The sequence below is a fragment of the Pinus tabuliformis genome, chromosome 8 (assembly GCF_031772625.1).
Source record: "Pinus tabuliformis cultivar Carrire ecotype Pingquan chromosome 8, CPIR1, whole genome shotgun sequence".
Classification (NCBI taxonomy): domain Eukaryota; kingdom Viridiplantae; phylum Streptophyta; class Pinopsida; order Pinales; family Pinaceae; genus Pinus; species Pinus tabuliformis.
The window spans coordinates 1,201,033,693-1,201,048,757 of record NC_142294.1 but is presented as its reverse complement, the minus strand read 5'-3'; the positions used below and the strand labels follow the sequence as shown (position 1 = coordinate 1,201,048,757).

At 41.7% G+C, this 15,065-nt stretch overlaps 1 protein-coding gene across 2 annotated transcripts in view; it reads right to left on the bottom strand.

The window, feature by feature from the left end:
* Positions 1-15,065, bottom strand: part of LOC149239681 (zinc finger (CCCH type) helicase family protein) — a 319,676-nt gene that overhangs the window by 239,094 nt on the left and 65,517 nt on the right. For both annotated transcript variants that reach the window (XM_089373483.1, XM_089373484.1), the window contains exons 3-4: positions 9,189-9,365; positions 6,218-6,368 (exon numbers count right to left, since the gene is read on the bottom strand). In XM_089373483.1, coding sequence (XP_089229609.1) covers positions 6,218-6,368; positions 9,189-9,365 — 328 coding nt within the window. The remainder of the gene's footprint in view (positions 1-6,217; positions 6,369-9,188; positions 9,366-15,065) is intronic.

Genomic DNA, 15,065 nt, shown 5'->3' with positions numbered 1-15,065 from the left:
AGACAGCCAAGAACAAGATAAGACACAGAGAATTTAGGTCCAATGACCAGGGAAAAACCCACAAGGGGAAAACCCAACCAAATTCTTCTTCTATTAGATATCAATTGTTCAACAGAGATACAAAGTACAATGAGAGATCAAGAGAATGAGTAAGTTCACCCAAATTTGAACAAGTTGTAGCATGAAGATCATTAGTAGTAGCAGTTGATGCAAACACTGAATCAACCTTCAAGTTCTGCTCTTACTCTCCAAGTCTCTCTCTCTCACAATCTTCTTCAAGTCTCTCCAACTCTCTCTCTCAAGTTTGAATTCTTCTTTCACAATGCACAAGTAGTGAGAATGAGATGATATAACACATATATAGGGGGAGCAACAAATTTTGGTCATAAAGGAGCAATATGAATGCCTTGAGGAAGAGTTACACATGCCTCTGTAACTCATGCAATTAAGGAGGTTTGCATGCCTTTGTAACTCATGTCATTAAGGAGGTATGCATGCCTTTGTAACTTATGCCATTAAGGAGGTACGCATGCTCTAGTAACTTATGCCATAAAGGAGATCAACGCACGCCTTAGTAACTTATGCCATAAAGGAGAGAATGCAACATATGCATTAAAGAGTGTGTAAGAGGAATCTTTTATGACATGCTTTAATGAGTGTTAAGAGGAATATGTCACGCTTTTAATCAGTGCGTAACAGAGAATGTAACGTATCCATTAAGAGAGAGAGAGAGTAACATATGCATTAATTAAGGGGAGTTACATATGCCATGATTGAGTGCCATGATTGAGAGACATGAATTTCCTTTTAATAATAATATAATAGTATCATAAAGGATAATTGTAATAATAATAAAATTGTAGATTAAGTCAAGATTGACGTATTAGGATTGATTAATGATAAGTTAAGTGATTTTCCATCAACTATACTTGATTACCAATTGATGCAAGGTGATTTACTACTTTTGGGAAGTCATACTTGAGATGTTAGACATGACTTTCTATTTTAGAAAGTCACTCCAAAATTGTCACAAATGAGATTTTAGATAAGGGAATTCATCCATGAGTTGCCAATTATCAACACTCGTTCCCTCATCAAGATGAATACTTTCAAGTGTCTTTGCGAGCCATTTTTGTGGACCTTTCTGAGATGGTCTAGGTTGTTGTGTTGACTAAGTTGGGGCTAAATCATGATTTAGTCTTCCAATGCTCTCAATCACATCACTCAAAGTGTCTTCTTGATCTGAAGAAGTGGTTGGAACTTCATGAGGGGGAGAGATTGCTTCAAAAGGAGATTCCACAAATTCATCCAGGATGCGAGCCATTTTTGTGGACCTTTCTGAGATGGTCTAGGTTGTTATGTTGACTAGCTTGTTATGTTGACTAAGTTGGGCCTAAAAAATCATGATTTAGTCTTCCAATGCTCTCAATCACATCACTCAAAGTGTCTTCTTGATCTGAAGAAGTTGTTGGAACTTCATGAGGGGGAGAGAGTGCTTCAAAAGGAGATTCCACAGATTCATCGAGGATAGGGATCCCCCCTTCAAAATGTGGAATCTCATTATTAAATTCCTGAAAAAGTTTTGCATGCCTAAATTTGTCCAAGCAATCAAGCTATTATTTAACAACATTGTCAATATTGGAAGATTCAAGAAAAACCACATCTTTAGACAATATAAACTTCTTATTTACTTCATCATAGAGACAATGTGATTTGGAGGTATCCGAGTACCCCAAGAAGATACACTTTCGACTCCTTGCACCAAGTTTGTTGCTCTTTTTCAAGCTACATGATGGCAAGATCATCTGCCTCCCATATACACTTAAACAATGGATGCACTCGCTCAAGACCCCTTTGGGATAGCTCCTAGTCGGCTCCCATCAAATTTGGATAGAGATAGACCACCATATACCACAATCAAATTGAATCTACCAAGTGTACTACCTTTAGGAGCCAAAGTCAAAGATGCACCTCATTTTTTAGTGCCCCCTATATAATGAAATGAGAGGACACTATAGCTACCTCTATGGAGCTACAACAAATAAAATTATTAGAGTTCAGAATTCTTGGCCTACTTTGTTTGCTGGCATTTGAAGGTTTGTTCGAGCACGTGAGCCTTGTCCAAGGTTTCTTTTGCAAACAGAAGCCACCAAACCTACCACTTGAACCCATTCTAGTTAAGGCCACTTTCCAACAATGGGGACTGGATCTTGAAATTAGTTTCCATCCATGTGGCCGGCAAAGCCTGATGAAGCCAAAGGACAGTAGCGCATAAAAACATGTATATCTTAATAGGGCAAGCCTCCCTTGATCTGGAGCAACATCAACCTAGAGTGATCATCACATGACCATAGAGACTATGGGTCAAAAAAATCACAAATAAGGCAGGCCACCCCACCAAATGCACAGACTCCACCACACCATCGTGTGTAATGTCTAAGAACTGAGATCTAGAAGTATCTAGATATGAGTGGAACGGTCCTTTTGGAGATCTTGTTTGTCACTGCCATATATATTATATACCCGGTTTTGGCCACGAATCACACCCTAAAGAAGACCAAACCATCTTGTCACAACCAGGGTTGTGGGGGAGTGCCCCCCACCCCCCGCCGCCACCCTAAACCTGCTCCCGAAGTGTGCTTCGACCAGGAGTGCATCGCAAGCGACCCCGGGAGGGCGCTCCCGAAATTCGCTCCCTATGCACACCCACACCCCCCCCAACCCGACTTCGAAGTGTGCTCCGAGCGGGAGCGCATCGAGAGCGACCTCAAGAGCGCGCTCCTAAAGTGTGCTCTGAGCAGGAGCACATCGGAAGCAACCCCGGGAGCACGCTCCCTAAAAAAAATCTGCTCCCTGCCAATTTAGGAGTGATAGTGGGAGCTATTAAGGATTGGAAACAAGAATTTGGTCCTATTATTGATATGCAATTCATGGTAATGTTAAATTGTTAAAGTAAAAGTTCCATTATCTTTTATCTTTCAATTTCATCCTTTTACTTAATTTTTTAACTTTACCATGAAATGACTCAGGATGTTTGAGAGTGTTTCCGACCTCACTGGATTTCATATGCAGAAAGTATAATTTTAGATCTCACTCAAAATCCAGCAGACTTATCATTTTTTCAAGATTTCAGGATTAGGGGGATTGCAATGTTTCCATTGGATTTTGTCATGTACTAGGGTATGGAACTTGCATTTAATCAAAAGCACCAAGCCCTCTATGCGAGGGAGATTCCCAATAATCAAGAGCACCTAGGGTACTAGGGTATGTGTTAAATTATGCTATGTTCTATGCTTAGAGCAATTTACTTCAAATCTTTTTATTAGCCACTGTTTAGCAATCACATAAACATAAAGTAAAGTGCAGATAGAACATTAAACGATCGACAGAAAACAAGCCAAGACAAGAGACACAAGATGTGGCGGCTAGCCAGGGACAAACCCCAATGCAGGGAAACCCTTTGATCAATTCTTCTTTAATCTTCAATAGTTCAGCAGAGAGAAATAGTACAATTCAAAATTCTGTAATTTTATAACAATAGCAGTGAACCCTAAATCAGCAAAGTCAAACTTGGTCAAAACAGCGCCAGATTGACTTCTAGTCAACTTGAAGAACTCGGTCTTCAACAGTTACCTTTAGCAACCCAAAACAGTCCACAATACTCAGTCAAACAGCAGTGAAAGTTCAGCAATCTGCGGTCAGCCCTAACCAGTCAATGTTGGTCAACTTTCAGCTCAACGCTAGTCAACACAACCCCCCAAAAAGTCAGCGCAAGTCAGCCCTTGGTCAACGCTCCATAAAATGGCCCAGCACTTGGTCAACGCAGCCCTAGAAAAGTCAACGCTACCCAGAAAGTCAACACTGCCCCAAATCAGTCAACATTGCCCTAATTCTGTCAATGCTGCCCTAATTCGTCCTTCTTCTTGCACATGTGAGAGAAGCTGCTCCTTTACTGGCCCAATAAGATGAGGAGAGAGATGATGAGTTGAGATGAGATGAGTTGATAATGAATCAACCTCACTTGTACTTATATGATTTGTTGGGCATTAGTGCCACACATTTCACTGCTGGCCGACCTTGACAATTTGTCAAGTAAATACAAATAAATTCATATCTCCATAAATACTTGTCGGAATCGGATGATCTTTAGATCAATCCTACACCTCTTGACAAGAGGAATCTAGGAAAAATAGCAACTGCCATAAATAAGGTGACCCACATGGAGTTTGGCCCTAGCTGCCAATTTTAACACTCCCTCTCAACTAGGGAGAACTCCATCTGCTAGTCCGTCTGACCGTCGGTCCTATCCCTTCCATCAAATGCACTGCTTGGCTCTGCTCTGCTGAACTATGAAGAAGAAGAAATGATCGAGTATGTATCATACCATCCTCCACTGACCCGAAGTCAGTCTCAGAGTGTGTCATACCACTCTCACTGATCCCAGATCAGTATCATTGATCCCAAATCAATGGAGGTCATCCTAGCATAGGGAGTACGATAGATACAACGATGCATCCATCGATAGTACTACTAATGGTCCCTAACCCCATTTCCCTACTCATTGATCAGATGAGACTCATGGTGTTTGTTAATTTTAGATAACAATGGTATGCTCTATGCTTAGAGCAATTTTACTTCAACTTCACTATCACTATCCAGTTTAGCAATCACATCAACTTGATAGTAAAATGCAGATAGAACATAAACAATAACAGTAGAAGACAAGCCAAGACAAGAGGACACAAGATATGGCACCAGCGAGGGACAAACACCAATGTGGGAAAACCCTAGATCAATTCTTCTTATAATTCTTCAAAAGTTCAGCAGAGAGAGTACAATATACTATATTCACTTGCCCAATCACAGTGAAATGTGATCAGTCAAACAGTAGAAACAAAAAGCCCTAACCAGAAAGTCAACGCTGGTCAATAGGGAAAATTTTGACCTCCACAACAGCTCAGTCAAACTCGGTCAACTAGGCCTCCAACAGCATGTCAAATCAGCCCAAAAACAGTTCGAAAAAGTCCAGCCAAATCTGGTCAACAAAAGTCAATGCTGCTGTAAAACCCTAGCACAGTCAACACGGGTCAAATAAAGGTCAAACAGCCTCGGATTTCGTGCCCATAACTGCAGCCTGCCCAAACAGAAATCCTCCACCCAAAACCACACTCAAAACAGGTCAACGCTGGTCAACGGCTGGAATAGAAAACACTTCTCTTCTTTGCACATGTGGAGAGCTGCCTCTGAAATTCGTACCCAATCAATGAAGGAGAGAGAAGAATGTGAGTGAGTGAAGTGTCCAAATGAGGAGGCACCTTGTATTTATATGAAAACATTGATGATGAATAGACGTGACTGTTGGGCTTCTGAGCTTACATTAGTTTGCTGGCCGACCTTGACAATTTATCCATAATCAAAATAAATTCATAATTCCATTTGTACATGTCATAATGGGATGATCTTTAGGTCAATCCTACACCTCTCAGAGAGAGGAATCCAATAAAAATATGACCTGCCTCATATGAGCTGTCCAAGGTGAAGTTTGGCCCTAGTTGCCAAAATTAACAAATCTCTTGATAAATGAGTAATTGGGAGATACAGCAAATTCACAGATGTTGTATTTACCAACTGCCCAACTATCATGTAGGATATATAACAGACAAGCTAAAAGCAGGTGAATTGGTAATTCTCAGTGAGTTTTATTGAAAATAATAAATATCATTCCCCTCCTATTCTCTAGTGATGATCCGATGGAGATTATGCCTTTTAATAAAGCATACCTATATTTTTCCTGCTGCAATTGATTGTATTGGTATTTGTTCCAAATTATCTGCATTTCTGCCTCTCATTCTTTACATGTGTTCTCTCAATGTTACTCTGGATTGTGCAACTCAGGTAATTACCTAACCCAGGAGTTATCTTTTTACTATTATAATAATCACCCATTCAGAGCATTGGACAAGATTAATATTACGTAAATATTTCCTTTCCAATATGAAATCTTCATCTCATGCGAACAGAAATACAATATCAAGAACTATACCCATCAGTACTCCACTACCTAACTTCACAAAAGTAGCAAATGTGTTTGTTCAGCATAAAGTAACAAGCATGTTTATTAGGTGTTCCTTTGCATACATGGCATGCCTAAATACAGAACTGAGAAAACCTAAAGGAAAAGTTATATCAGATGATGTAAGGGAAAAAAATGCCCTGCCTGTTCAAGGTACATCACTCTGCATTGAAAAACAGAACGCTGCACTAAGGAACTCGGCAGTGCAATCACTTCAACCCTTTCATCCTTACCAAGATCCTTAAAGTAGTCCCTGTATCTTGTTATATCTGCAGTCGCAGACATTAGCACCAACCTGCATAACATTAGAACTATATTATTCCAAGAGTCAATAACATGTTTAAATCAAATGTCATGATGGTGAGCTTCATCTAATCACAAACCAAGTTGGTACATAAAATCTAATATTTAACACCAAAAACCAGACAAATAACCTCGTACTATGAATTTCTCAGACAAAACAAACACTCATTTGACACTTGTAGGTATGACAAAGACATTTTAATGAACTGGGAAGTGAAGGAAGATAATTTGTAAACTGTATGGGGCAGAAGAAGCTTTATTTTAATGCTTTACATTTGTATATTTTCCACATTGCAAGGACAACATATATAAAATCCAGAAGTCCATACCCACTCCTGACAAGCATTCAAACTATGCCATTATTCATCTTGACAGGATCCTTGAAAAATTCACACAGATAAAAATTTAAAAGGTTAAGTAAATGTATGTCAAATTAAGACAAACTTGACAAAATCCATTAAAATTCTTTTAGAATGGGAGAAAACTTAACTTCAGAACTCCAGATCAAGTAGAATGTGAACAAAAAGAATTTGTTCTTTATAGTGGATAGAATCTGTTTTCCTGGCGATAGTTATTAAGAAAACAGTGTTTATTTCTATTGCAGTTTTGGATGGGGTTGACCGTTGACCTCCCTTGAGACAATAAATACAAGAAACTTTAGCAGGCTCTGTTGCCAGAAATCCCAGTCATTAATGACTAGAAAAGAGAATTTTTTAAACAGTTTAAATGTGATGGTAAAAAGACATGCTTACCATCAGTAATAATTGGTTCAATCTATGTAAATATGACCCACTTACAAACCACTGCTCAGGTCATTCCATCATGTCCAGATACATCCCTGATCCATGTGACTAAGGCTGCATTACCTTGGGGGAAGTCTTACCATGGCTCCTCTTTTTAGGCACCACCAAATGTAATGAACAGAATGTTAAAGAAATTCACGACCAAAAAGAAAACGAGCTTCCAATAAGAACATAATTACTACCTGATCTTATTGTTTCTTGTTAAAATTGGCAACTAGGGCCAAACTCCATGTGGGTCATCTTATTTATGGCAGCTGATATTTTTCTTGGATCCCTCTCATCAAGAGGTGTAGGATTGATCTAAAGATCATCCGATTCCAATAAGTATTCATTGAGTTGTGAATTTATTTGTGTTACAAGACAATTCATCAAGGTCGGCCAGCGACCAAATAATCCCCTCGTGTGCTCAACGTTTTAGTATAGAAAGAGATGACTTGTGAGTCATTTTACACACAACTTCTCTCTTGATTTCTCTCCACTTGTCTTGGATTTTAGTGTGAGAGAAATCTAGGAGGAAGAAGCCCTAACGCTCCCTATGGAGAAGCCCTAACGCTACCCTATGGAGTAGCCCTAACATAACCTATGAAAAGGTATACGCAGTCAAGAAGGGCAGCAATGTAAGCCCTCAACGCAGATTAGAAAAGGGTCTCTACCCTAGATGGATGCCCTAGAACCTTAACGCAGTCTATGGAAGAATGAAAGCTCTAACCGCAGCAAGGGATAGGCTTGCTGTAGCAAGCCACAGTCCCTTATACACCTACAGGTCTACGTTAAGGCTAATAAGGAGGGCGTAAGGGCTAGTTGTGACTGCTGGGGTATAACAAGCCAACGTGTGGTTTAGGAATGCTGGGGAAGGGTGATCATAGCCTTGGGACAAAAGTTGTGAAGGCTGTCCAAACAGCTGTTAGAATACCCTTACCAGTCCAGCAATGTGGCAATCAGAGAATCCCCTAACAGTGAACTGATGTAAGTGCAGCAGCATGATATAATAAGGTGTGACAGCATTGTAATAAAGGTGCAGCATGTAAGGGACACCAGCAAGACATGGCGCTGCAATAGCAATTGGGACAGCAGCAAGACATGGTGCTGCCATAGCAATTGGGACAGCAGTATGGTAAGCAAGGTTCAGCAAGCACATGGTGGCAAAACAAGGTGCAGCAATGGCACATGATGGTACATGATGCAGTACAGTGATGGGTATTGTCATGATTGATGAAGCATGATAAGATCCAGCATTGTGATGATGGGAGAAGCATGGTGTAGCACAGTAAGGTACAGCATGATGACAAGATGCAGCACGATGATAGGTGAAGGGGTCACCTTGGAGAATCAGTTGAAGCAGCATGTCTTCCACTGGTCTCATGTATCATCTTCTTAGAGATGATCTATGCTCTTATCTAGACAAGTCAAAGTGTTTACTTCTGTTGTAAATGTATTATCTCTCTCTCTCTCTCTGCTGAACTATTGAAGAACATATACGAAGAATTTGTCAAGGGTTTCCCCACATTGGGATTTGTCCCTAACTAGCGCCACATTTTGTGTCCTCTTGTCTTGGCTTGTCTTCTGCGATCTATGTTTATGTTCTATTTGCAATTTACTTTAACGCTGGTGTGATTGCTAATCTGGAAAGATATTGAGCTAACTGTGAAAATTGAAATAAATTGCTCTAAGCATAGAACATACCTAAAATTAACATTTCTCAACATAAACTGTCTTACATATGTTAGAACCAAGTTGGATTCAACTGATCTTTCATGCAGCTTAAATGTGCTGGTACCGAGACATGCGTACCGCCAGTTATAATTGGTTTAATCTATGTAAATATATGACTCATTTGCAATCCACTACACAGGTCATTCCACCATGTCAAGACATATCCCGGACCCATGTGACTAAGGCTGTGTTACCTTGGGGGACAGTAGTACCATGGTAACTCTTTTTAAGCAACACCAAATATAACGAACAAAATGTCAAAGAAATTCAGGACCAACAAGAAAAAGAGCTTCTACCTGATCTTATTGTTTCTCAACATAAACTGTCTTACACATGTTAGAACCAGGTCGGATTCAACTGATCTTTCATGCACTTCATCCAGAATGAGCACCTTGTAACGCAAAATTGCAGCTAGCCCTTCACCTCTTAGCTCCTCCAGTAAGACACCAGAAGTTTTAAAGATAATTTTTGATCTGAAAAAAAAAAAAAAAAACAGGAACATATCATATCTAACCACAAAGGCATCATCTTGACATTAAGTAAATCTGCACAAAATAAAAATAGGAAATTTTGAAAATATGGTTTTCTTGGTCAAGGTATGATGTGAGAATGTGTCTGTGACAGTGTGAGTGTGTGTGTGAGAGAGAGAGAAAGAGGGTAAGAGTCGGGGAGGGGGTGAGTGGGCACAATACATAATACATGAAAAACCCTAAAAAGAACAATACCAATGCATTTCTAGGAAGTGTATGTGAGTGTGTGTGTCTGTGTGTTAGGGGGTGGGCGGGGTTGTAAGAGCTGGGGAGGGGGAGAGTGAGCACAATATATAATACACAAAAAATTCTAAAAAGAATACTAATGCATTTCTAGAAAGTTTTCTGTGATCTAATCCATTAAAATTCCTTAGTTATTATCACACAATAGAATTTCTATCAGATAGGGCAAGCAAAGATAGCCATAGAAACAAAGTTTGGCCTATCCAAGGTGTTTTGATATTATATTTCTGCTTTGCAGAAGATGAATTCTCTGGAGTTAGCAAAGAGGGAACAGTTTGCAAAGGATCTAATGTCTTCTTAAATGAAGGCCTCAAAGATATGCACGTTGGTAAATGCAAAAAGGCAATGGCATATTTACATGAGGTCAGATTGGAAGGGAATAAACAGGGTATACAAGGGCCAAAAAGGGAAGCCACAAACTCATTGTACATGACACCAAACCACCCCCGGGAAATATGTTTGTCAATTTAAGGTTGCTGGTTTGGATACTGGAATGGTATGGTCCTCCCTCCAAGCACAGTCTGAGATGTCATTACAGATAGAGAATTGGTTTTCCTCAAAGAGACACAAGTCCAGAGAGAGTCCTACGTTGTCTACCTACTATTTCAGGATGTTGGTGGTTTTCAGTTTGCATTCCTGAAATCAAAGCTCTGGGTAGTGTAAGGGGTTTAGGTGGCATGGACACCTCTTCAAAGTCTCTCCAGACAGCGATCTTAGTCTCATGCAGCTACATCTAAGGGTATATAAGGGCCATGCATGGATACATGACTATCCCATGGCCAAATGGGGAGGCCACAACCTCACTGTACATGACACCAAACCACCCCAGAGAATTTTGCTTGTCAATTTAAGGTTGCTAGTTGGGATACTGGAATGTTATGGTCCTCCCTCCAAGCAAGTCTTAGCTATTGTGCTCTAATACGGAAGAAAATGCACTTGAATAGAATGGAACACTTTTCCTCCTAGTGGCCCAGTTATAACACATCTCAATAACCAACTACGGGCTAAATTTGACTCATTCAACCTTAAACATAACTTACAAATCAACCCTTCTAGAGTGTCTATGGCCCCCACATGGCTAGCCCCATTTCCACGAGTAAAGGGGGTTGACGTGGCATCCTCTCAAATAATGGTGGTCAATGACGTTAAGTAAACTTCCGGGAGGCATAACTTTTGCATCTGAACTCCAATTGACATCTTTGTTCGACCATTAGTAAGGTCTTTGTGTTGAGAAATCAATGCTCAGAGGAATTGGGGTTTGATTCCTCTTTCTTGATAATTACTTGTGAATTATGTTGCCTTCTCTTACTTCTTAATTAGTTTATCTTTCATCAAGCAATTACCAAATTATATATATATATATATGAAGACCACAAGAACAAGAGACACAAGATGTAGGCGCTCAGTCAGGGCAAATACCCTACAAGGCAAAAACTTAGTCAAAAACTCTTCCTTCAGTAGATTCAAATCAAGATGAGACACTTCCAAACTTCTTAGACCTAGACAGAGACCTCCTCCAACCACGAATTCAACCCTTCCTTTCAATAGATGATCCTTGACAAAATCTCCAAGTGACAGCTCCCCAGCGACAGTTTCAGTCCAGAATTTTCGCCCCCAGCAACAGAATTTTGGTCCTGCAGTAGACACAAAATTTCGGCACCAGCAACTACCTAAAAACTTCGCACGCGTGAGAGATAGACAGCCCATAAACTCGACTTAACTCTTCCGAACAAATTTCGTCCTTCTCCAGCTACTTCGCTCTTTTTTTGCTTCTCTGCCTTGAAGATCGTGTTGATTTGGGGTAGCATCAAATGTGCTCTAGCCACGAAAATTGGTGGAGAGGCTAAAGCACATGAGATCTCCAATACCCAGAAATGGTTTGGGCAGATTCTAAACAGTCTGGGAGATATTAAAATAATTAATATTTTTAATGGAGTCCCTAAGTCTAAATTTAGGGAAAATAAAATATTAATGTGTATTAATATAAAATTGTGTTAGAAGGGTCCAAAAGTCATGGATCAAGCCAGAGTTAATCTTAGTCGTTGATTAGGGACTTAATCTCGACCGTTGATTTGTCAATAAGAAAAGTATATAAGGAGGCTTGAGGGTCACTTGGAGAACACAACGAGTTGATCAAGATGTCGACTTTCTATGGCAGAGTTTGTTGAGGAAGTCGAAAGAGTGATCAGAGTTGTAGCTGAGGGGCAGTGAATACAGAAGCAGAGAGGCAGAGATAGTACCAGGAGGATCAGCACAGAAGCCGGGAGGGAGGGACACAAAGCCAACTAGAGGCCACACAGATCTAGCTAGGGCCCACGCAGAGGTAACCAGGAGCTACACAGTGCCTTAGAGAGCCAGCGTGGGTGACGCAGAGGCTCTAGAGACTGACGCAATGCCTCCAGAGGCTAACGCAAGGGTTATTGGGTTGACGCAGGGCCGGGAAAGGCTGACGCAGTCCCTGGGGCAGACGTTGGGGTTTTCGTGGGGCAGATTGGAGTTTGGAGTTGTCGGAGTGTTTATTCGGGGTTTCAGCGGGAATATCTGCTTCTGAGTAGAGAGGTATTACTGTCGAGATTATTCTCTGTTGGGTGAGCCGGTTTTGGCACCCAGATTGTATTCAAAAACTGCATAATAATAAAACCCTCAAATAGTTGCACCAGTTTTCCCGCATTGGGTTTTTCCGGGGACACTGGACCCAAAACAACGGTGTCACTTGTGTGCCTGTTTTGTTTCCTTCAGTTGATGGTCTGTAATGTGTTGAGCATGTACTTGTATTTATTTTCAGTATTTACATGGTAAATAACTTGTTGATTAATCGAAACAAGTAGGCAGAAATAAATCAGAAAGTACATGAAGGGTTTCTAACAATTAGACTTAGAAATTCCAACATGGTATCAAAGCGTGGTTGCAGATCACAGGAGAACTGAGGACATCAGCCGAGCAAAGCAACAGCAGCAGAAAACAGTTGTCCCGAGTGACAGAAGTTGTTCCTAGCAGAGAAGCAACAAGGAAGGGGTGACGCAGTGCCTGCATCATCAAGTTTGAGCCGGGAAGAGGATCAGCGCAGTGGCAGAGGGAAGCAGACTCAACCTCGCAGTGCCCTATCATCTTTCTCAATTAGGACGAATTGACGCCCGTGGCCAGGAGGTGCGAATTTTGTTGGTGTCGGGATTGCACAGAGCCTAGAATCTCTAACCTTTAGTTTGCTGGGGCTTAGGAGGCTATGGGTAAGTTGCAGAGTAAAGCTGGTGGGGTAATGTAGTCAGAACAGTACCTAACAGGGCAAGACCAAGGAGGAGGGAGTTGTTGCCAAGGATTTCTAGCCAAGAAATCCGGATCATTGGTGCAGCTACACTAAGGATCGGAGTGGGGGCACCTCGACAATGGCAGAGGGGTTTCCAGGAGGGAAATCGAGGCTCAGAAGGAGTCACATCGAGAACTTCCAAAAGGGAAGTATAGGAGCAGCAAGATGGCAATGAACAGGGTAAGAGACCTGGACAGACTGGACGGAGCCTCAAACTTCGTAGTCTGGATGGCCAGAATCTTATCTGATCTAGACAGGAACCGTATCAAGCAATTTGCCTTGAGGATAATAGCGGTCCCAATTGACCCAGCAGATAACGATAAGTACGAGGATGCAATGGCGAGGGCCAAGAGCATCATCCTTGACGGGGTCAAGGACCATGTAGTACCACACATTGCCAAGAAGAATACGGCAAATGAAATGTGGGAGGCCCTAAAGAAGTTGTATCAGCATACTTTCGTGCTAAGGAAGATGCTAACTAGAAAATCAGTTGCAGTCATACCAGAGGCAGAAGGGAGAACAGATCGACCCCTTCCTCGGTCGATTGAAGGAGATCCGAGATCAGCTAACTTCCATAGGAGCCACGCCAGATCAAGAATTGATAGTGAGAACAGCCTTGAACGCAGTCTCTGAAGACTAGTAGGTGTTTGTCTATAGCACACTAGGCAGGGCGATCCTTCGAGATTGGGAGGAAATGTGGGCGGCTCTTCGCCAAGAAGAGATCAAAAGGCTAAGCAAGGCGAGAAGCAGCGGCAAGGAGATCAGAATCAAGAAGGAGGAAGAGGAGGATGCTTCTCTAGCATCTGAGGGAAAGCAGGAGAAACAGAAGAAGGACCTCTCCAAGGTCAAATGCTTCAACTGTGGGGAATTGGGTCACTATGCGAGCCAGTGTTTGAGGAAGAAGAGCAAGGGAGAGGCTTCCAAGACCAAGGCTACGCCAGCACGGGCGGAGAAGGAATTGGAGACAGATGATGACTCTGCCATGAGTGCTCACATTCCACTTGAGCGGAAGTGGGGAGACATTGCGCTATAGTCAGACGAACTACAGGCGATAAGGGGCAGGATCTTCGAGGTACCCAACCTCTTGGATTATATGGGAGCCCCGAAGAGGAGTAACAAGACTAGCAGATGTCGATAGAGATGGATGCGGATGGAGTGACAGAGGGAGCTACAATGCAGGATTCCCAGGACAGCGCGAGGCTAGCAAGCTGCAACAGTGCGAGAGGCACGGGAGTGTTGCACCAGTGCAGGGCACAGAAAGGTGTGCAACGGTGCGAGATGCACAGAGTTGTTGCAGTAACGTAGAGGTCAGAGAGGGAGTACTTGTCAGTGACAGAGAGAGCTTCAGCATTGAGAGTGTTTCTAGCCTAACAGAGATGTCAGAGTTGGGAGATCAATTACTTGCTTCTCAGTAACTGAGTTGCAGTGCAACAGTTAGCAGTAACAGTGCTATGGGTAGCACAATGCAGCTTGATGAGAGGAGTTGCAGTGTAGATGTAGCAGTGGCAGTGGCAGGGCCATGGACAACAGCACAAATGCAAAGGGAGCTGTCGTACAGATGCAGCAGTGGCAGTGGCAGGGCCATGGGTAGCAGTACATGATGCAGAAGTGGAGAAGAAATTGAGCAACAGGCCTAGCATCAACACAGGGACCGATGCCAGATGATCAGGGTGATGCTCAGTGAGGAGTATTACTAGAGCACAGTCCTCGCTAAGAGGGAGTGTTGATTTGGGGTAGCATCGGATGTGCTCTAGTCACGAAAAATGGTGGAGAGGCTAAAGCACATGAGATCTCCAATACCCAGAAATGGTTTGGGCGAATTCTAAACAGTTTGAAAGATATTAAAATAATTAATATTTTTAATGGAGTCCCTAAGTCTAAACTTAGGGAAAATAAATATTAATGTGTATTAATATAAAATTGTGTTAGAAGGGTCCAAAAGTCATGGATCAAGCCAGAGTTAATCTTAGCCGTTGATTAGGGACTTAATCTCAGTCGTTGACTTGTCAACGAAAAAAGTATATAAGGAGGCTTGAGGGTCACTTGGAGAACACACTGAGTTGATCAAGATTTCGATTTTCTGGGGCAAGGTTTGA